Source organism: Hipposideros armiger, unplaced genomic scaffold (genome assembly GCF_001890085.2).
Source record: "Hipposideros armiger isolate ML-2016 unplaced genomic scaffold, ASM189008v1 scaffold_126, whole genome shotgun sequence".
Taxonomy (NCBI): domain Eukaryota; kingdom Metazoa; phylum Chordata; class Mammalia; order Chiroptera; family Hipposideridae; genus Hipposideros; species Hipposideros armiger.
The window spans coordinates 3,603,726-3,618,378 of NW_017731476.1; the positions used below are offsets into that span (position 1 = coordinate 3,603,726).

A 14,653-nucleotide genomic window follows, 5' to 3' on the forward strand; every position below is an offset into this window, starting at 1 on the left:
AGACCAAGTAAACATCGATAAACAGGGAAATCTTAACTGAAAATCTTGGCATGTGAAAGGTGTGTGCAAAAATAGTCCCGAAACTCTTGCATCACAATGCACCAGTTCACACAGCACTTTCTGTGAGGGAGTTTTTAGCTAGTAAACAAATAACTATTGGGTTGTCGGCAAAGTCATGACATACTTTTGCAACTAAAAAATACGTTATGACTTTTCCAATAACCCAATATATTAGAACACCCTCCCTACTCATCTGATCTGGCCCTTAATGACTTCTTTATTCAAAGATAAAGGAAATACTGAAAGGAAGGCATTTTGATGACATTCAGGACATCAAGGATAATACAACAGCTCTGATGGCCACTCCAGAAAAAGTTCCAAAATTGCTTTGAAGGGTGGACTAGGCACTGGCATCAGTGCATAGCTTCCAAAAGTGAGTACTTCGAAGGTGACCGTAGTGATATTCAGCAATGAGGTACGTAGCACTTCTAGGATGAGTTCGTGAACTTAATTGTCAGACCTTGTAAGAGCGCCCACCTTCCCCCAAAGCCTGGCAGGACTAGTGCCACCTCTTCCACAAAAAAAGGGAAACTGTGATTGTATTTGCTTGATCCTGCATGGAAAAACACTGAAAAGATAACCAAGAAACAAATGAAGTTGACTACCCACCCAGGCAGGTGGAATTAAGTGCAGCATGGGCAGCAAGCCTTTGCACTGCCAGGCAGCACATGGTCTTGTTCTGACCATTCAGTTTGAACACCGGGCACAGTAAGGGTCAGGTAGTGTCAAGCGATCAAATATGTTTGTTCTTTAAAACCTTAGGTATTCCCAATTCTTTCTTGTGGCACAAACCAATTTTTGAGGAGGAAAAATGTTTTCCACCCGTAACTAATATAGTAGCAGCAAATGTGATCCATGTTTTCTGTCAGGCAGAATTTGAAGCTCTTAGGAATAGAAAGGTGATGAAACATCTCTTATATTTACCTGCAGGAGTAACCCAATACTCAAGTACACTGACCAGTGTTCTCTTGGTTGAAAGATTTTATGTGTGACTTTGGAAATGAAACCAAAAGTCAGCTCTTAGCCAGCCATGTGCTTTTAATTCCCTCCCCAATGAAGCTATCTTTGGGACCAAGGGACAGGAAGGAGGCCGTGAACCCAACACTCAATCTGCATTCTAATCCTAGGTTTATTCTAGTCCTTTCACTCTACACAATAAAGTACAAACACATTGTCTAAAATGCTACAAAGTTACAAAAAAACAACAGAAAATTTATAGTACTGACTGTACAATAAAAGCCAAAAAAAGCAATGTACATGTTGCCAAGGAAACCTGAAAGACCACCATGAATAACAGCCATGGGGGTAGGGTGCAGGTGGGTCTGTGGTGACCCTGCAGAGCTAATTCTCAACTTGCTCACCAATTTCAAAGGACACACTGGGCGTGGGTGCACAAGGACATGTAAAAACAGAACCATATATGGTAACTAACATGGGGTATTTGACCCTAGAGGTCAGATGGACTCAAGCAGGGGAGCAGGGCCAGGTGATCAGGAGTGGCAGCTGCATGGAAGCATGCCCTTTCCTGAAGGATCCCACAGGCCACCAGGCTGGCCCCAGGTCATCAGTGGAATGGAAAAATGTGCTCCCAGGCTGGGGCTGCCCTGCCACCGCCCTGCTCATTCCTGCTGGCTTCACCACTGAACTGACTCTCTCAGGGACTGGAAACGTGGAGCTTTCTAGCCAGGTAAGTGGAAGGCATCTTTGTAGGCACAACCCCAAACCAACACCACTTCTGCAGCCGAACTTGGCCTTCAGAGGAAATGTCTCAATGCTGCCTTTGAAGTCTGCCCCTGAGTGAGGATTTCTTTCCTACTGACCCTCCTTCGGCTAGAAAAATGACAGAACTGAGCTGGATGGGATATAAGTTACAGGGGGCAGAGCTTCAGTGGCCTGCTTATCGGGAGGAATTGGAACTGGAGCGACTCCTGTGTCGGCGGCGGCCGGGCGAACGGGATCGCCGGCGCACGGGGGACCTGCGCCTTGGGGAACGTGACCTGTGGGAAGAGGAAAAACCACATCAGACACCAAAGCAAACACCACGGGAGCAGCTCTGCATCTCTGACTGGAGGGGTAAAGCTGTCTCATTTTTTTTTAATTAAAATTTATTGGGTGACGGGCTGGCCCAGTGGCTCAGTTGGTTAAGAGCTTGCTGAAGAGTGCGAGCTCTGAGCAACAGAGTTGCTGGTTTAATTCCCACATGGGCCAGTGAGCTGCGCCCAAGCTGAGCTGCCAACAGGTGGCAGGATGGCTCAGCTGATGAGCTCGTGCTCCTCACAACAACACTGCCTGTTTGAGATGGTGGGCGTACCGGCAACTGAAGACTGAACTTGACACCTTCAGCTGAGCTGCCGCCTGGGTGGCTCATGGAATAGAGCGCGCACTCTAAACAAGGCTGCTGGTTCGACTCCCGCATGGGATGGTGGCTACGCCCACCCGCAACTAATTGAACAAAGCACCTTGAGCTGAGTGGCGCAACGGCTTGGAGCTGAGCTTGTTGCACCCTCCACAACTAAGATCGAAGGACAGCAACTTGGCTGTTCCCCTTCCCCAATAAAATCTTAAAAAAAAAAAATAAATTATTGGGTGACAATGGTTAGTAAAATTAGACAGGTTTCAAGTGTACATTTCTGTGATACATCATCTATGTATCACCTTGTGTGTTCACTAGAGCTGTCTTCTTTCAGGAACAATTCTGTACAGTTTCGCGGTTCTACTGTCAGGACAGCTGCCTCTGTATGGATGGCACTGACACAGAGCCCTTGGGAAGGAAATGGATGGTCTCCATCTAGTATTGGTACAACCTGCAGAGCTGCACCTTCTGCCTGACCCTCGCTCCAGCAGTTGCCCTTCTTTTCCTTCTCCCAAGATGGCACGAACACAATGAGTTTCAAAGGCCACCCACGCCAACACTACCTTCCCACTCCCATCATGGTGGTGGTGGGTGTGCGCTCGCACACATGGGGCTTGGTAAATCATCATCATTGCATTGTGTTGTAAATAAAACAAACCCAAGGGAGGGGGATTGTTACTTTGTGAGGGGTGTAAATGATAATTATTGCATTGTTCTGTACACCTGAAACTAATAATAAAAAATAAAATAAAATAAAACAAACCCAAACTGGACCCAGTTAGCCCTGTGAGACCCCAAATTGAGTCACCTTCTCCTCATGCGTGGGGGTGACCGGCGCCACATGGGAGGCGGTGGAAGCATTCTCCTGGGAGGGCTGAATCGCCTGGGGGGCGGCCTAGGCCAGGGGGCCAGCACAGCAGTGGCAGTGATTTCCTGGCCATCAATTTGTCCTGTTGAAAAAAGGATCAAGTCACAAAATATCTAAGCAGCACCTCCCCTTGGCCAGGCCACATAGCAGATGTAGGCACACCATGGAAAGTAAGACAGGCATGGACTTAGGAACAAGGACAAACTATGCTCACCATAGAAATAACCACATAATTACTATTATTGCAAGTTTCATTAAGAAAACTCTTGGGGGACATGGAACCTAACTGGGGACTCAACCTTGATTCATTGGGACAGTGTCACCCAGAGAAAATGCCATTCAAGTTGATACCCAAACAACATGCTGGAATCGCTATGTGAGGAGAAGGGCTGTGCCCTGGCCCTGAGTTGGAATGTGGTATTAGCACTTGAGCTTCCTTCTCGAGAAAAAATGGGAAGGGGGCAGGCAAGAGGAGAGGGAAGACCCATTAGGGAGTTTCACAAGGACTGAGATCGGGTAAAACCCAAGAACTCAAGGGATAACTGAGATGTAAAAATCACCAGAACTAGGTGATGGATTGGATGGAGTGGGGGTGGGGGGCAAGGGAAGAGACGATCAGCACCAGGTTTTGGTTGAGCTCTGCTCTCCTAAGAGGGGCTCAGGAGGAAGACGACTTTGGAAGCTGGGGAACAAAAATGAAATGAGGTTCAGGAGACGTTAAGTTTGTCCTAAGAGTTTAGGAACCCCAGGGAAGCATACACCTCGACTTCAGTCCAGGGACTGCTTGGGGGACCAAGCACGGCCCCTGTGTGCCCCCAAAGGGTGGAGCTCTTTCATCTTCTCAGCTCCTACCTTCAAAAAAACTAAAGGAATCGAGGGAATAACTCACGCATGAGGACCTGTGTTCAGAACAGACTCAAAAGGCTTAAGTAACTGCGGCCTAAGGTGGCCCTGGCTCACCGCCAAAGCCAGCCCCAGTTAGGGATTTCATGGCAGTGATTATAAAACAGAGACAAATGCACCTTCTGACCAGCTGGCAGTAAAGACCAAGCCCTTCCCCTTTCCTGGAGACAACGTGAAGTTGTTCCATTTTATGGTGCAGAGCACAATATGGGACGCACAAAAAAGTCCACCAGGGTCTTAAGAGAATGTGGAATGTTTATAATCACGCACCCTGGAAATGTTCAAGTCTCATGAAGTTTTAGCAAATGCTCAGACTGTCAAATACATGACTGACAATCTATAAAACGAAGATGTGAGTCACAAAGCCAAGAGCTGATGTGTGCAGAGTGATGGACCCTAGTTTACTTTGAATCCCCTAAAACATTTCACAGGAATTTAAGTAGGCTGAAACAGGGTTAGCTAAGTATTAAGGAACATTTCCTAGTATCCAAACTCTACCAAGCCTCAAGGGCAATTATTAAAAAAACTTAAGCTATTGTATTTATCAAGTGTATCACAGGGCCTCTGAGGACGCCAAGGTTCTAGGGTGCTCAGTCTCCTCCCCACTTGGCCTGGCAGCCCACACAGAGCTGTGGGCACAGTCCTGGCTCTCAGTCTTGCCTGGACTGTCGCAGCAGCAAGCTGGGCAGAGACAAATTCCACAGTCCTTAAAATGCTGACTTGAAGATAAAACAAGCACTGACCATCTGAAACTATTCACGAGTTTTCAAATGTTGTTAAAATCAATATAAATCGAATACAAATGTCATAAATAATGAACATAAAAGCTTTTAGGAAATGGGTAAAATTTGTGAAATCAGCTAAGTAATTCTAAAAAACGCTAAAATGTTATTGTTGGCAAAACAGAAAATGGCTCTCAGAAGATTAAAGGAACATTCCCATATAAAAGCCAAATGCTCCATTATATTCACAATATATTTTGTATACAAAAGAGAAAAACCTTCATTTGATCCTTAAGCTTTTAACAGATTGAAAAATTCTTAAAATGCTAATATATTCACATTTGCTGAATTTTTTCAAGAATAATGTTCCATAAAATATGTTTTTGGTAAACACACACCCACTGAGTAAGAATTAAAATCCTGAAAGAGCTCCAGGGAGATTCTGATATGCAGCCAGGATTGCTAATCAGTTCTGAAGGTCCCTACGTGTGGTGGGTAGCTGCTCTTGGCTAGGGGACAGAGAAGGCAGTTCAGAGGAGTGCTGGCAGGGCCACCCACCTCCATCCATGTGTTTTAGCGCCTTCTCAGCTTCATCTGGATTCTCAAACTCCACGTACGCATAGCCTTTCGATAGATGGGGGTGCATCCTTTCTACAGGCATGTCAATCATTTTAATCTTCCCATAGGTGGAAAATATTTCCATGATGTGATCCTAGAAGGAAAGAAGGGTGATTCTCAAGCACCAATCACTTGTGTAAGAGTCAGAGAAAATTCACCACGTAACGACTACAACCTTGACATTTTGGGGGTAAATTTCGACACACATGTATTCCATTAAAAGGAATTAATCAGTGCCCTATTTGAATCATGTACCATCACACCAGCCCTCCGAAAGGCTACATGCTAAAAGTTGGCCAAAGACACCAACGCCCGGTCCACTGGATTCAGAATTCCTCACCTTGGTCACATTCCTGGTGAGCCTCCCAATGTGCACTTTGGTGGGTTTCGGGGAAGGGCTCCGTCGTTTCCTTTCTTTCTCATCTCTTTTGGGTGGTTTGGATCTGATTGAAAAAACAAAACACCAGAAACAATCAATTCCTGTCAAGTCAAGGTTTTTGGGTTTTTTAAAATTTCAATTGGGGAACAATGTGTTTTTCCAGGACACATCAGCTCCAAGTCAAGGGGCTGTTTCAATCTAGTCATGGAGGGCGCATCTCAGTGGCCCACGTGGGAATCGAACCAGCAACCTTGGTGTTATGAGCACTGTGTTCTAACCAACTCAACTAACCGGCTGCCCCAAGTCAAAGCTTTTTTTTTTAGCAGGGGCGTTAACTGCTAGTATGACTGTTTTTTATAAGGAAGCCAGAAAGACTCCTTTCGGGCCTACTTTTACAAGAACTACAGTAACTTTACAGCCCCCAGTTTGTAAACTTAAGTTCATAGATAATTTCACAAGTTTTGGTGAGAAATGGTGCTGGAGGGGAGCTCACTTGGAACGGGAACGCCGCCTGTTGTCATGTCTGCGCCGAGAAGGACTCGGGGAGCCGGAGGAGCTGCTGGAGCTGGAGCTGCGGGATGTGCTGGAACTTCCTGATCTGCTTGATGCTGACGAGGAGCTGGAGCCACTGCTTGAGCCAGTGCTGGTGCTGGAGCCCGAGCTGGAGGTAGAGCTGGACCGAGACCTGAGAGGTGAGATGGAAGGGGTCACGGACAACAGCGGGTGGGAGCGACATTTCTTCACAGCGGACAACCTGCCTGTGCTCCCAAACGGAAGCAATGTCACCATATTTCCAAGCTGCACTGCTTTCCCCAATGGGGAAAACATTTACCCGGCTCCCCAACCTGACCCCAAGCCAAAGCCCTAGGTGGGGACAGAAAACAGCATTCACATTGTGCAGTGACAAGAAAGGAAAAACATGATGCTTCTTACTGAAATAAGCCTTGCCTGCTGGGAAGGAAAGAAGGAGTCTGGCCAGCCAGAGCCACCAACTCAGCTTGGAAGGTGACTACTGACCGACTCACTCAAGACTGGTTTTCAACAGAAGGAAAAACAAGTTCTGGGCTAGGGCAATCCAATCGCAACTCTGACTAAAAAGTACTCGAGAGAAAAATATACCCCAAATGTCCTATTCCTTAACATCTCAAGAAAAGAAAAAACCAAAACACCATCGTCTGTATGTGATCAGAGCAAACCCCAAACCAATCTGCTATAATCAGATTCTTGATTAACAATATGTGTGTTTTTTAAAAAAATAATTAAGACAGAGCACTCTCAGGAGGGACGAGGGACGTGGCTGTGGAAGTGAGGCCTCTCAACACTACCCCACCAGCCCCACCTGGTGCTGCTGCTACCACTCGAAGCGCTGCGCCTCTTTCGAGTTTTATCCCTGCCACGATCCTTCTCGCCCGACTCCTTGGTGGCCCCTTTATCTTTAGAGCGATCCTTGGACTTCTCATCAGAGCGGTCTTTGCGTTTGGTAGGAGAAGGAGCCCTGGATGGTGAGGAAGAGTGTGAGATCGCATGCCCCTTTGACCGAACCCTGAAACAACAGCACAACCCAAGAGGGGATCCAAGGAGCTACAGAGATCCCAGGCCATCAGAACAAAATGATCTGTGGCTTAGGACACTTTCACTATCGAATGCAAGGTATTTCCAATCTTCCCCTTTCTGAGGGTCCCTAACGACAAGCACCCCCAAAGTAGCACTAGAAAAATCTGACAGAAGGATTACCTAGTGCTGGACTTTTTATTATTTTCTTTGACTCCTAGCAAGCTCTTCTTTTTCACTCCTGATAAATCCATTCTCCCCTTCTGAGGTGTTCAAAGCAGCAATGGTGGCCTCACTGATCTGAACTCTCACTTCTAACTTGAGTCTGAGAAACGATCCCTAATCGATTGCAATTTACGCCAAAGTGCAGCCTAATAACAAGATAAAAGGATTTATAGAGTGAACGAATTGGCAAGGCAACACATCTACTTTGCAGTCAAAAGCTGTGCAGCACATGAGACGGCAGGGAACACAGCAAGCACCCACAAAGCCAGAAACATGCAGGGACCATCACCACTTCCTCAGGGAGGATTCCACCCCCCCCACCCCTCCCCACAGGACACAGGATACACAGGTTTAACTGTCATCTCAGCTTGTCTTTTTGTTAAGGAAACGATGGTCACTGTTATTTTACATGTGGCACAATACCCGTTTTTCACTAAGTTTGATGAGCCCTCTACAGTTCCTTAGAAATACTATAGCACATTCGCATGCAAAACAGAGAAAAAAAACCTAAATGAGTGTGGCTCTCCTTGATAGTATTAGATCTTGTTTTATTGTTGTAATTTCCTTGCAGGATACTTTGGATATAAGATGACAGAAGCAAAAAACAATTCAAAAGTGACTGGACCAGCATCAAAACATTTATTACCCAAATGCAAACAGACAGAATGTCCCATATGAGTTACACATTCAAAAGCAGTGAAGCAAATCATTAAAAAGTAGTCATTGTAAATATTGAACTTTAGTCAAATGATATGCATATGGAAGTGCTATGGGTGAAGTATAGGACACCCTGCACCTTGCAGTTTACTTTGAGACGCAAGAAAAAATAGGACTGATGGGTGGGGCTACATATAGGATAAAACAAATATGGCAGAAATGTGACTTATAGAATCTAGGTGGTGGTTGTGAGAGCATTCATGATGCAACTCTTTCAATTTTTCAGTATGTTTACATTCTTTCAAAAATAGGTATCAGAGGATAAAATGTAGACATTTGAACTGGATGAGACACCACATGTCAGGGTTCAGCAAAGTGCCTGCGCTGCAGCATGTGCTCAATCAATGGACAGTAGTAAGATTACTTAAGAGCCATGAATTCATCATGTGCCCTATGTTGCTGGGTGCTGCCTCCAAAATTCCAGTGAGGTTTTGTACAATTTGCTTGAGTTGTAAGCAAAGGTTTCAGGATGTTAGTCTCTAATTATTTCTCTCCCACCTGTCTCCATAGCCTGTAAGTAACCTGGACACAGTACACAAGTTGGGATTCTGTTTCTATGTGTGTAGGGGTGTCCAAAATGCTAAATAATGTTCTGACTCAACAAAGAGTACCCAGCTTTGGACAATCAAATGAATGGAAGAGAGGGAACTACCACCCATGCTCCTCTTTTCCAGTGATGTAAAATCTTTAAGGTGTTTTGCCTTAAAACAATGTTACTCTAGACACCAAGCTGACAACACTAGATAAGGTTAGTGTCCTTGGACAATCAATAAATATAATTCAGTGGTTTTAAGAACCTGGAGTCAGCCTGCCTGGGTCAGCTTTGCTGTGTGACCTTAGATAAATCACTTAACTTTTCTGAGCCTCTATTTCTCACCAGTATTATGGTGACAATTACAGTTCCTATACCTCATAAAGAACATTAATCAAATTAACTCATGAAAAAGACTTGGCACCTAGTTAAGGCTCTGTAAATGTTTGCTAATGTTAGAAGAAAGGGCCGTTTTTCCATGATTGGAGGCTCTTTTCCCACATAAACCCTTGTCTCCAAAGTCGCATATCTCTGTATGTTCAACAGGGGTCCATGGACTGCGCCCATTGGGATCACCATGAGTAGCACTGTCCAAGAGTGCAAGCTTCAAACATGTCCTAAAATCTTCTAGTAGTCACATTACAAAACACATAAGTTAACAGTGAAATTAACTTTTTGTAATGAATTTAACACACTATACTCCAAATATTATCTTTTCAACATATAATCAGTATAAAAAATAAAATATTCACCCTCCCCATCCCCCAAGTCTTTTAAACACCTCAATTTGGGTTAGGTGTATTTTAAGTGCTCCATAGCCGTATGTGGTCAATGGCTACCTTACTGAACAGCATTGACCTAGAGTGCAGATTCCAGTCCTAAAGATCTGCCCCAATATACTTTGTGAAAACAAGCACCACCAATTATTCTTAAACATTATCCTAAAAATTAAGAACCACAGAGTAAATGAACGCTTTGCTGGGTGTGGCCGAATGCTAGAAAGCAAAAGTTGAGGGTTTCTGTTCACACAAGTTCAGGTAACAGCACAGGACCTTGGTTACCTCCCCCATCCTCCGGAAAGGTGCGCGTCCAACAGCCAGAGAGAGGAGAGAACAATTAGTTAAATAAATCTCGAGCAAGTGGCGTTTCAGCTCAAACCTTCAGAGCACCTTTCCCATTTAAAAATACATTTTAGGCACAATTCATGCAAAAAAAAAAAACCACACACACAAAAAAGAGAAAAAGCCTCGTCGTTCCAAAATTGATTTTAACCGTCCGGTATCCTCCCTTCTGAGCTCCATGATCTCAGGGGCCGTATCTCCAAGGACTAGCACCGAGGACGGCACACAGGAGACCCGTAAACGTTCGTGGAGTGAATGTTTGAATTAATAGCCCCGAAGGGAGGATCAGCCTGTCTTCCAGGGCACCCCACAAAGCAACTTTGCACCCAAAGGCACGGGCCCCGCACGCGACCTCGCCAATCCGGTCCGCGATCACTCACAACTCCCCAGTCCAGGCGCCGGGCCGTGAGCGCTTCCAGGACAGGGCCCAGCGTTGCGGGCCTGGGTCTTCAGCCCGGCGAGAGGGCCCTGAGGGCTGAGGCCGAGCTCCCGGTAGCTCCGAGTCCCGCGGGCCTAACTCGGCCCTTAGCCGAACGGACGAAGCAAGGGCGCCCTTCCGCCCGCCGCGGCCCCGACCACTTCCGGGCCGCGGCCTCGGCACCTCCCACTCCGCCACCCCGGACCACACTCTTTCTTTTTGGACCCCGAGCTGCATCGCCAGGCTGCTGTCCCCACCGCGGGACCGGGAAGCGCGTCGGCTCCACGATGCACCCCACCGAGGTCGGCAGGCGCGTCCCCGAAGCTCGGATGGGGTTGGATTCCCACACTTACATCTTCCCGCCGCCGAAACCTCCTCCCGCTCTCCTCAGCCGCTGAAGCCGGCGCCGCTCTGTCGTCAGGATTAGGGAGCGGGAAGACGCCGCCGCTCGGCGCGCAGCGATGGCGTAGAGCGCCTTAGCCAATGGGCGTGAGCGCGCAGTGTCAAGGCCGTTTGTGGCGAGCCGCGTAGGGGCCGCTTATTCTGTGTCTGCTTCTCTGGAGGGGTGCTTGAGGCTGCGCGCTTCATAGGGGCGGCAAATTAGCTGCTTGCTGGGGCCAAGAGGGTCGCGCCGTGTGGGCAGCTCACGGGCCGGGGCCGAAGGGGTTAACGCGGCCCCGCCCCTCTCCTTGCGCGTGCGCACTGGGCTTGCGGCGGGCCTGGTAGCAGTCTGGGCGCTGAACTTCTTACCCGTTTGCTTCACGCCGTGGGCAGCCCCGTTGGTGGCAGAGGAGGGGCGCCGCAGGCACTGCGGCCTCTGGCGGCCGGCCGTGGGGCCGAGGCGGCTCAGCAGGCCGGACGGTGTGGGGATGGGTTCCTGCGATTTAAAACCATTCGTGCTGTGTGGGGTGGCCGTGTAAACGTGGCTTTTGCGCTGGCTGAACTTGGCGGGGTGGACAAGACGGGGCAGTGCGGCCAGAACCAACGGGGATCAAAAGGCAGTGTAGAAGACAAGGTGCATAAGGGGAAGCGTCTCCGAGTGGAAGGGCGCGCCGACAGAGGGAACAGCAGATGCAAAGGCTCGGAGGCTCGTTGGAAGATGCGAAGGGAGTCCCGTGCGGCCAGTGCGGCCCCTCGCAAGCCGGACCTAGGAGGGTGGAGTTGAGTGGAGCGGGGGACTTGGAGGATGTGCAAGATACAGGCCGAGGCTTCATCCCCCAGCCGGTGGATGGTGGGCAGGGAGGCACTGTCAGAGCCTCCTGGCAAAGGCAGAAAGAGGGGTGACAGGCCCCGGCCCAGGCAAGAGGCTGTCGGAGTAAAACCCGGCGCTGAGAGGGCTAGGCTTTTGGGTTTTGTTCAACTCTGTGCCAACCGCCTACCCCCTCCAGACCCCGTCCCCTTCCGTTCCTGGCGAATGGACCTTGCTCCATGACTATTAGTAGGAGGAAAGGGTGCACCCAGTCCCAGACATTGTCAGAACAGGTAGGTGCAGTAAGGAAGAGAAGGGGAATAGATCCAAGGTGCTATTTTGGAGGAAGGAACCTATGTGACTTGGAGACAGATGTCAGCAGGAAGGACATGCTTGGTGACTCAGGATGGATGGATGGTGCTATGGATGGTCTCTGCAAGTCATTGCTCTCTGTTCCACTTTGTATTCTCAGCCAGTGGATGGTGACTCCTTTCCTTCCTCCAGTCCCTCTGGCCCTGTCCAGGAGTGTCAAGTGTGTCCCTAACACCTCGTCCTGGGCTGAGGGGTGTTTGAGGAGTTGGGGACAAGAGAAGCCTGGGAGCAGCAGCCTGCCCCTGAATCCCGTCCCCTTAGACACCAACATTGTTTCTGGTGGTGGGTCAGCAGGCAGAGTCAGTCTGGGTCAGGATCCTCCCTTTGGATTTAGATTTGATGGCAGGGGTGGGGGCGAGGGTGGGGATATGTACAGCAAGCTAAATTCTTTGCATCACTGTCACATCTGCCAAAGGCCAGGCATGGAGGGGTAAGAGGAACAGAAGGGCAACCCTGGTCCTCCAACAGTGAAGGGGCCCAGAGGGTCAGCATTGGGAATGGGGTGGTCTTGGTGGTCCACACCTGCAGGATATGGAACTCTGTGAGGAGGCTGTGGCAGCTTGGCGTAGCCCCACACATCCTGGGCCAACCATCAGTGCAGGCCTGAAGGGCCCCCAACCCAGAGCCTTTGCCCAGGCAGCCGAGGTGGGATGGGGGCAGGTTGGTGACCCCACTATAGCTAGAGGGAGGTGGGGATATAACCAGTTGAGCTGACAGCCCCCTCTGCTTTTTTTTTAATGCTCTAAAATAATACGATTTGGCAAGCATGTAAATTTTAACACTTTTTTTTCTTTTTTCTTTTCAGCTGAGCCATCCTGCCACCTGTTGGCAGCTCAGCGGCAGCTCAGCTCGGGCTGGGAATCGAACCAGCGACCATGTTGCTCAGAGCTCACACTCTTGAGCGAGCTCTTAACCAACTGAGTCACTCAGCCGGCCCTAACACATTTTATATTAAATCTAAAAGTATGATTTATTCACTTATGAATTTAATCAAATTTGTTTTTAAATATTACTGATTTTTTTTAACAAGTGTGTTATCGGCTATTGAGCTTTACCATTTGAGCATCTTGGCTTTTGCCATTTGGGGGATCAGCAGAATGTGTTTGGGAGAAACATGAGAAAATTAAACTCTGAAGGCTCGGCCTTACCCTCTCCCAGTGCCAACCTGCTGAGGCCATGGGGGCTGAGGGCCAGGAGCCGGGGACCGTGGGAGGTCTTTGGCCCAGATTTGGTGGAGGACGTGGGACAGGGCTCCTGTAGACAGGGCATTTGGTAGCCGGCCCACAGGCTACTATCCTGCGGGATCTGGCCAGTGTCCTGAGCCCCTCTCCCTTTCCTCCCAGGGCTGAGGGCCACCGATTGGCAATGTGGAGCTGCTCTCACTTTGAAAGCGTCCTCACATCAAGGCAGACTATTCCCTCTGCCTTCATCCTCTGCGGGCCTGATGACCTCTGCAGTGCCTGCCCTTGGAGGCTGGTGACCCTGGACACTAGGAGGGTTAGGGATGGCCAGGGTTGTGCTGGAGGTCATGGTGTTCCACCCAGGAGCTTTGAGCAGGCATTGCATCTCCTCATAAACCATGTCAGGAAGGACTTCTACCAATTGCTAGCAGACGTGGCCCAGCCAGGTGGAAGAGGGGTTTGGGTGCGGTCAGGGAGGTTGTGATGGCTTGGTAACTTTGGGGAAGGCCTTAGAAGAGGAGGCAGGTCACCAAGGCCTGGCTCCTGTCTGTGTGGGTGGGTGCCTGCAGCCCCTATGGGAGCCCAGGAGGTGCTGGCTGGTTCTTCTGGGCGGCCAGGCTGGGTCTGAAAGGGCCAGCCCGTCAGCAAGGGTCCGGAGTTGTGAGGTCTCCCCATTAGTTTCCAAGGTATGGGGGCATCAGGTCCTGAGTCCTACCCGCCTTCCCCAGCAGGCACCCCTGGACTCTCCCAGGAGGTGCAGGCTGCACTCTGGAGGGGCTGCTGGGCCTGGTCTGCTGAGCAGATTTGAGAGCCTGTGCTGTTTTGATGTCCAAAGCCCCATGTTCATTTCTTTCCCAAGGGAGTCAAAGATAGTGACACCTGAGCTGCCCACCCTGGAGCTGTCACAGGGAACAGGCTGGGGCCTGGCCAGAGCTAGATGCAGAGCAGCTGAGTAGTATGCTGAAGCACTGAGTGAGCTGTGGGTCGTGCTGTGGTGTTGGCTGCAGCTGAGCTGTCATGGTCTGGTCCCCAGGTCCTCCCTTATGCCATCTGCAACCAGTCAACTTGGAGCTTTTCTGACCTCGGAGGCATCTGATGCCAACGTCTGTAGGGTGTGGGCCGGGCCCTAGGAGTGGGGCCTGAGCAGCCCTGTATGTTGAGGAAGGAAGGCAGGGCCCCCGCTCCCTGGGCCTGACCCTACAGCTTGCCCCTCCTCCTGTTTGCCTGCTTGAAGCCCAGACCGCATGGGCACATCAGGTGGGGATGGGACTCCAGGGCCCGGTGCTGTCCTGCCTCCTGGCTGCCTCTTCTGGGGGGCCTTTACTTCTGCCTTATTGCCCCTTTTCATGCAGGGTCTCCACAGAGTCCCCTGCCCTCCATCAGGGAAGGGAGAGGAACTGAGCAGCAGCTGGCACAGGGTGTCACTCAGATGGAGCAGCAGGAA

General features: G+C 49.4%; 1 protein-coding gene across 5 annotated transcripts; it reads right to left on the reverse strand.

The window, feature by feature from the left end:
• Nucleotides 1-1,080: 1,080 nt before the first annotated feature.
• On the reverse strand, nt 1,081-10,928 carry RNPS1 (RNA binding protein with serine rich domain 1). Of its 5 annotated transcripts, XM_019648652.1 has the most exons (9): nt 10,821-10,899; nt 9,981-9,999; nt 7,638-7,825; nt 7,243-7,398; nt 6,397-6,588; nt 5,865-5,967; nt 5,465-5,618; nt 3,222-3,363; nt 1,081-2,057 (listed from the first exon to the last, which is right to left on the reverse strand). In XM_019648652.1, exons 3-9 carry the CDS (start codon nt 7,706-7,708, stop codon nt 1,958-1,960), a joined length of 918 nt encoding a protein of 305 aa, XP_019504197.1. In that variant the 5' UTR covers nt 7,709-7,825; nt 9,981-9,999; nt 10,821-10,899; the 3' UTR covers nt 1,081-1,957. The 5 variants fall into 5 exon arrangements, with proteins under 5 accessions (XP_019504197.1, XP_019504196.1, XP_019504199.1 ...); XM_019648651.1 differs by lacking the exon at nt 9,981-9,999 and having other exon boundaries at nt 10,821-10,928; XM_019648654.1 differs by lacking the exons at nt 9,981-9,999; nt 10,821-10,899 and adding an exon at nt 10,430-10,812.
• Nucleotides 10,929-14,653: the final 3,725 nt, after the last annotated feature.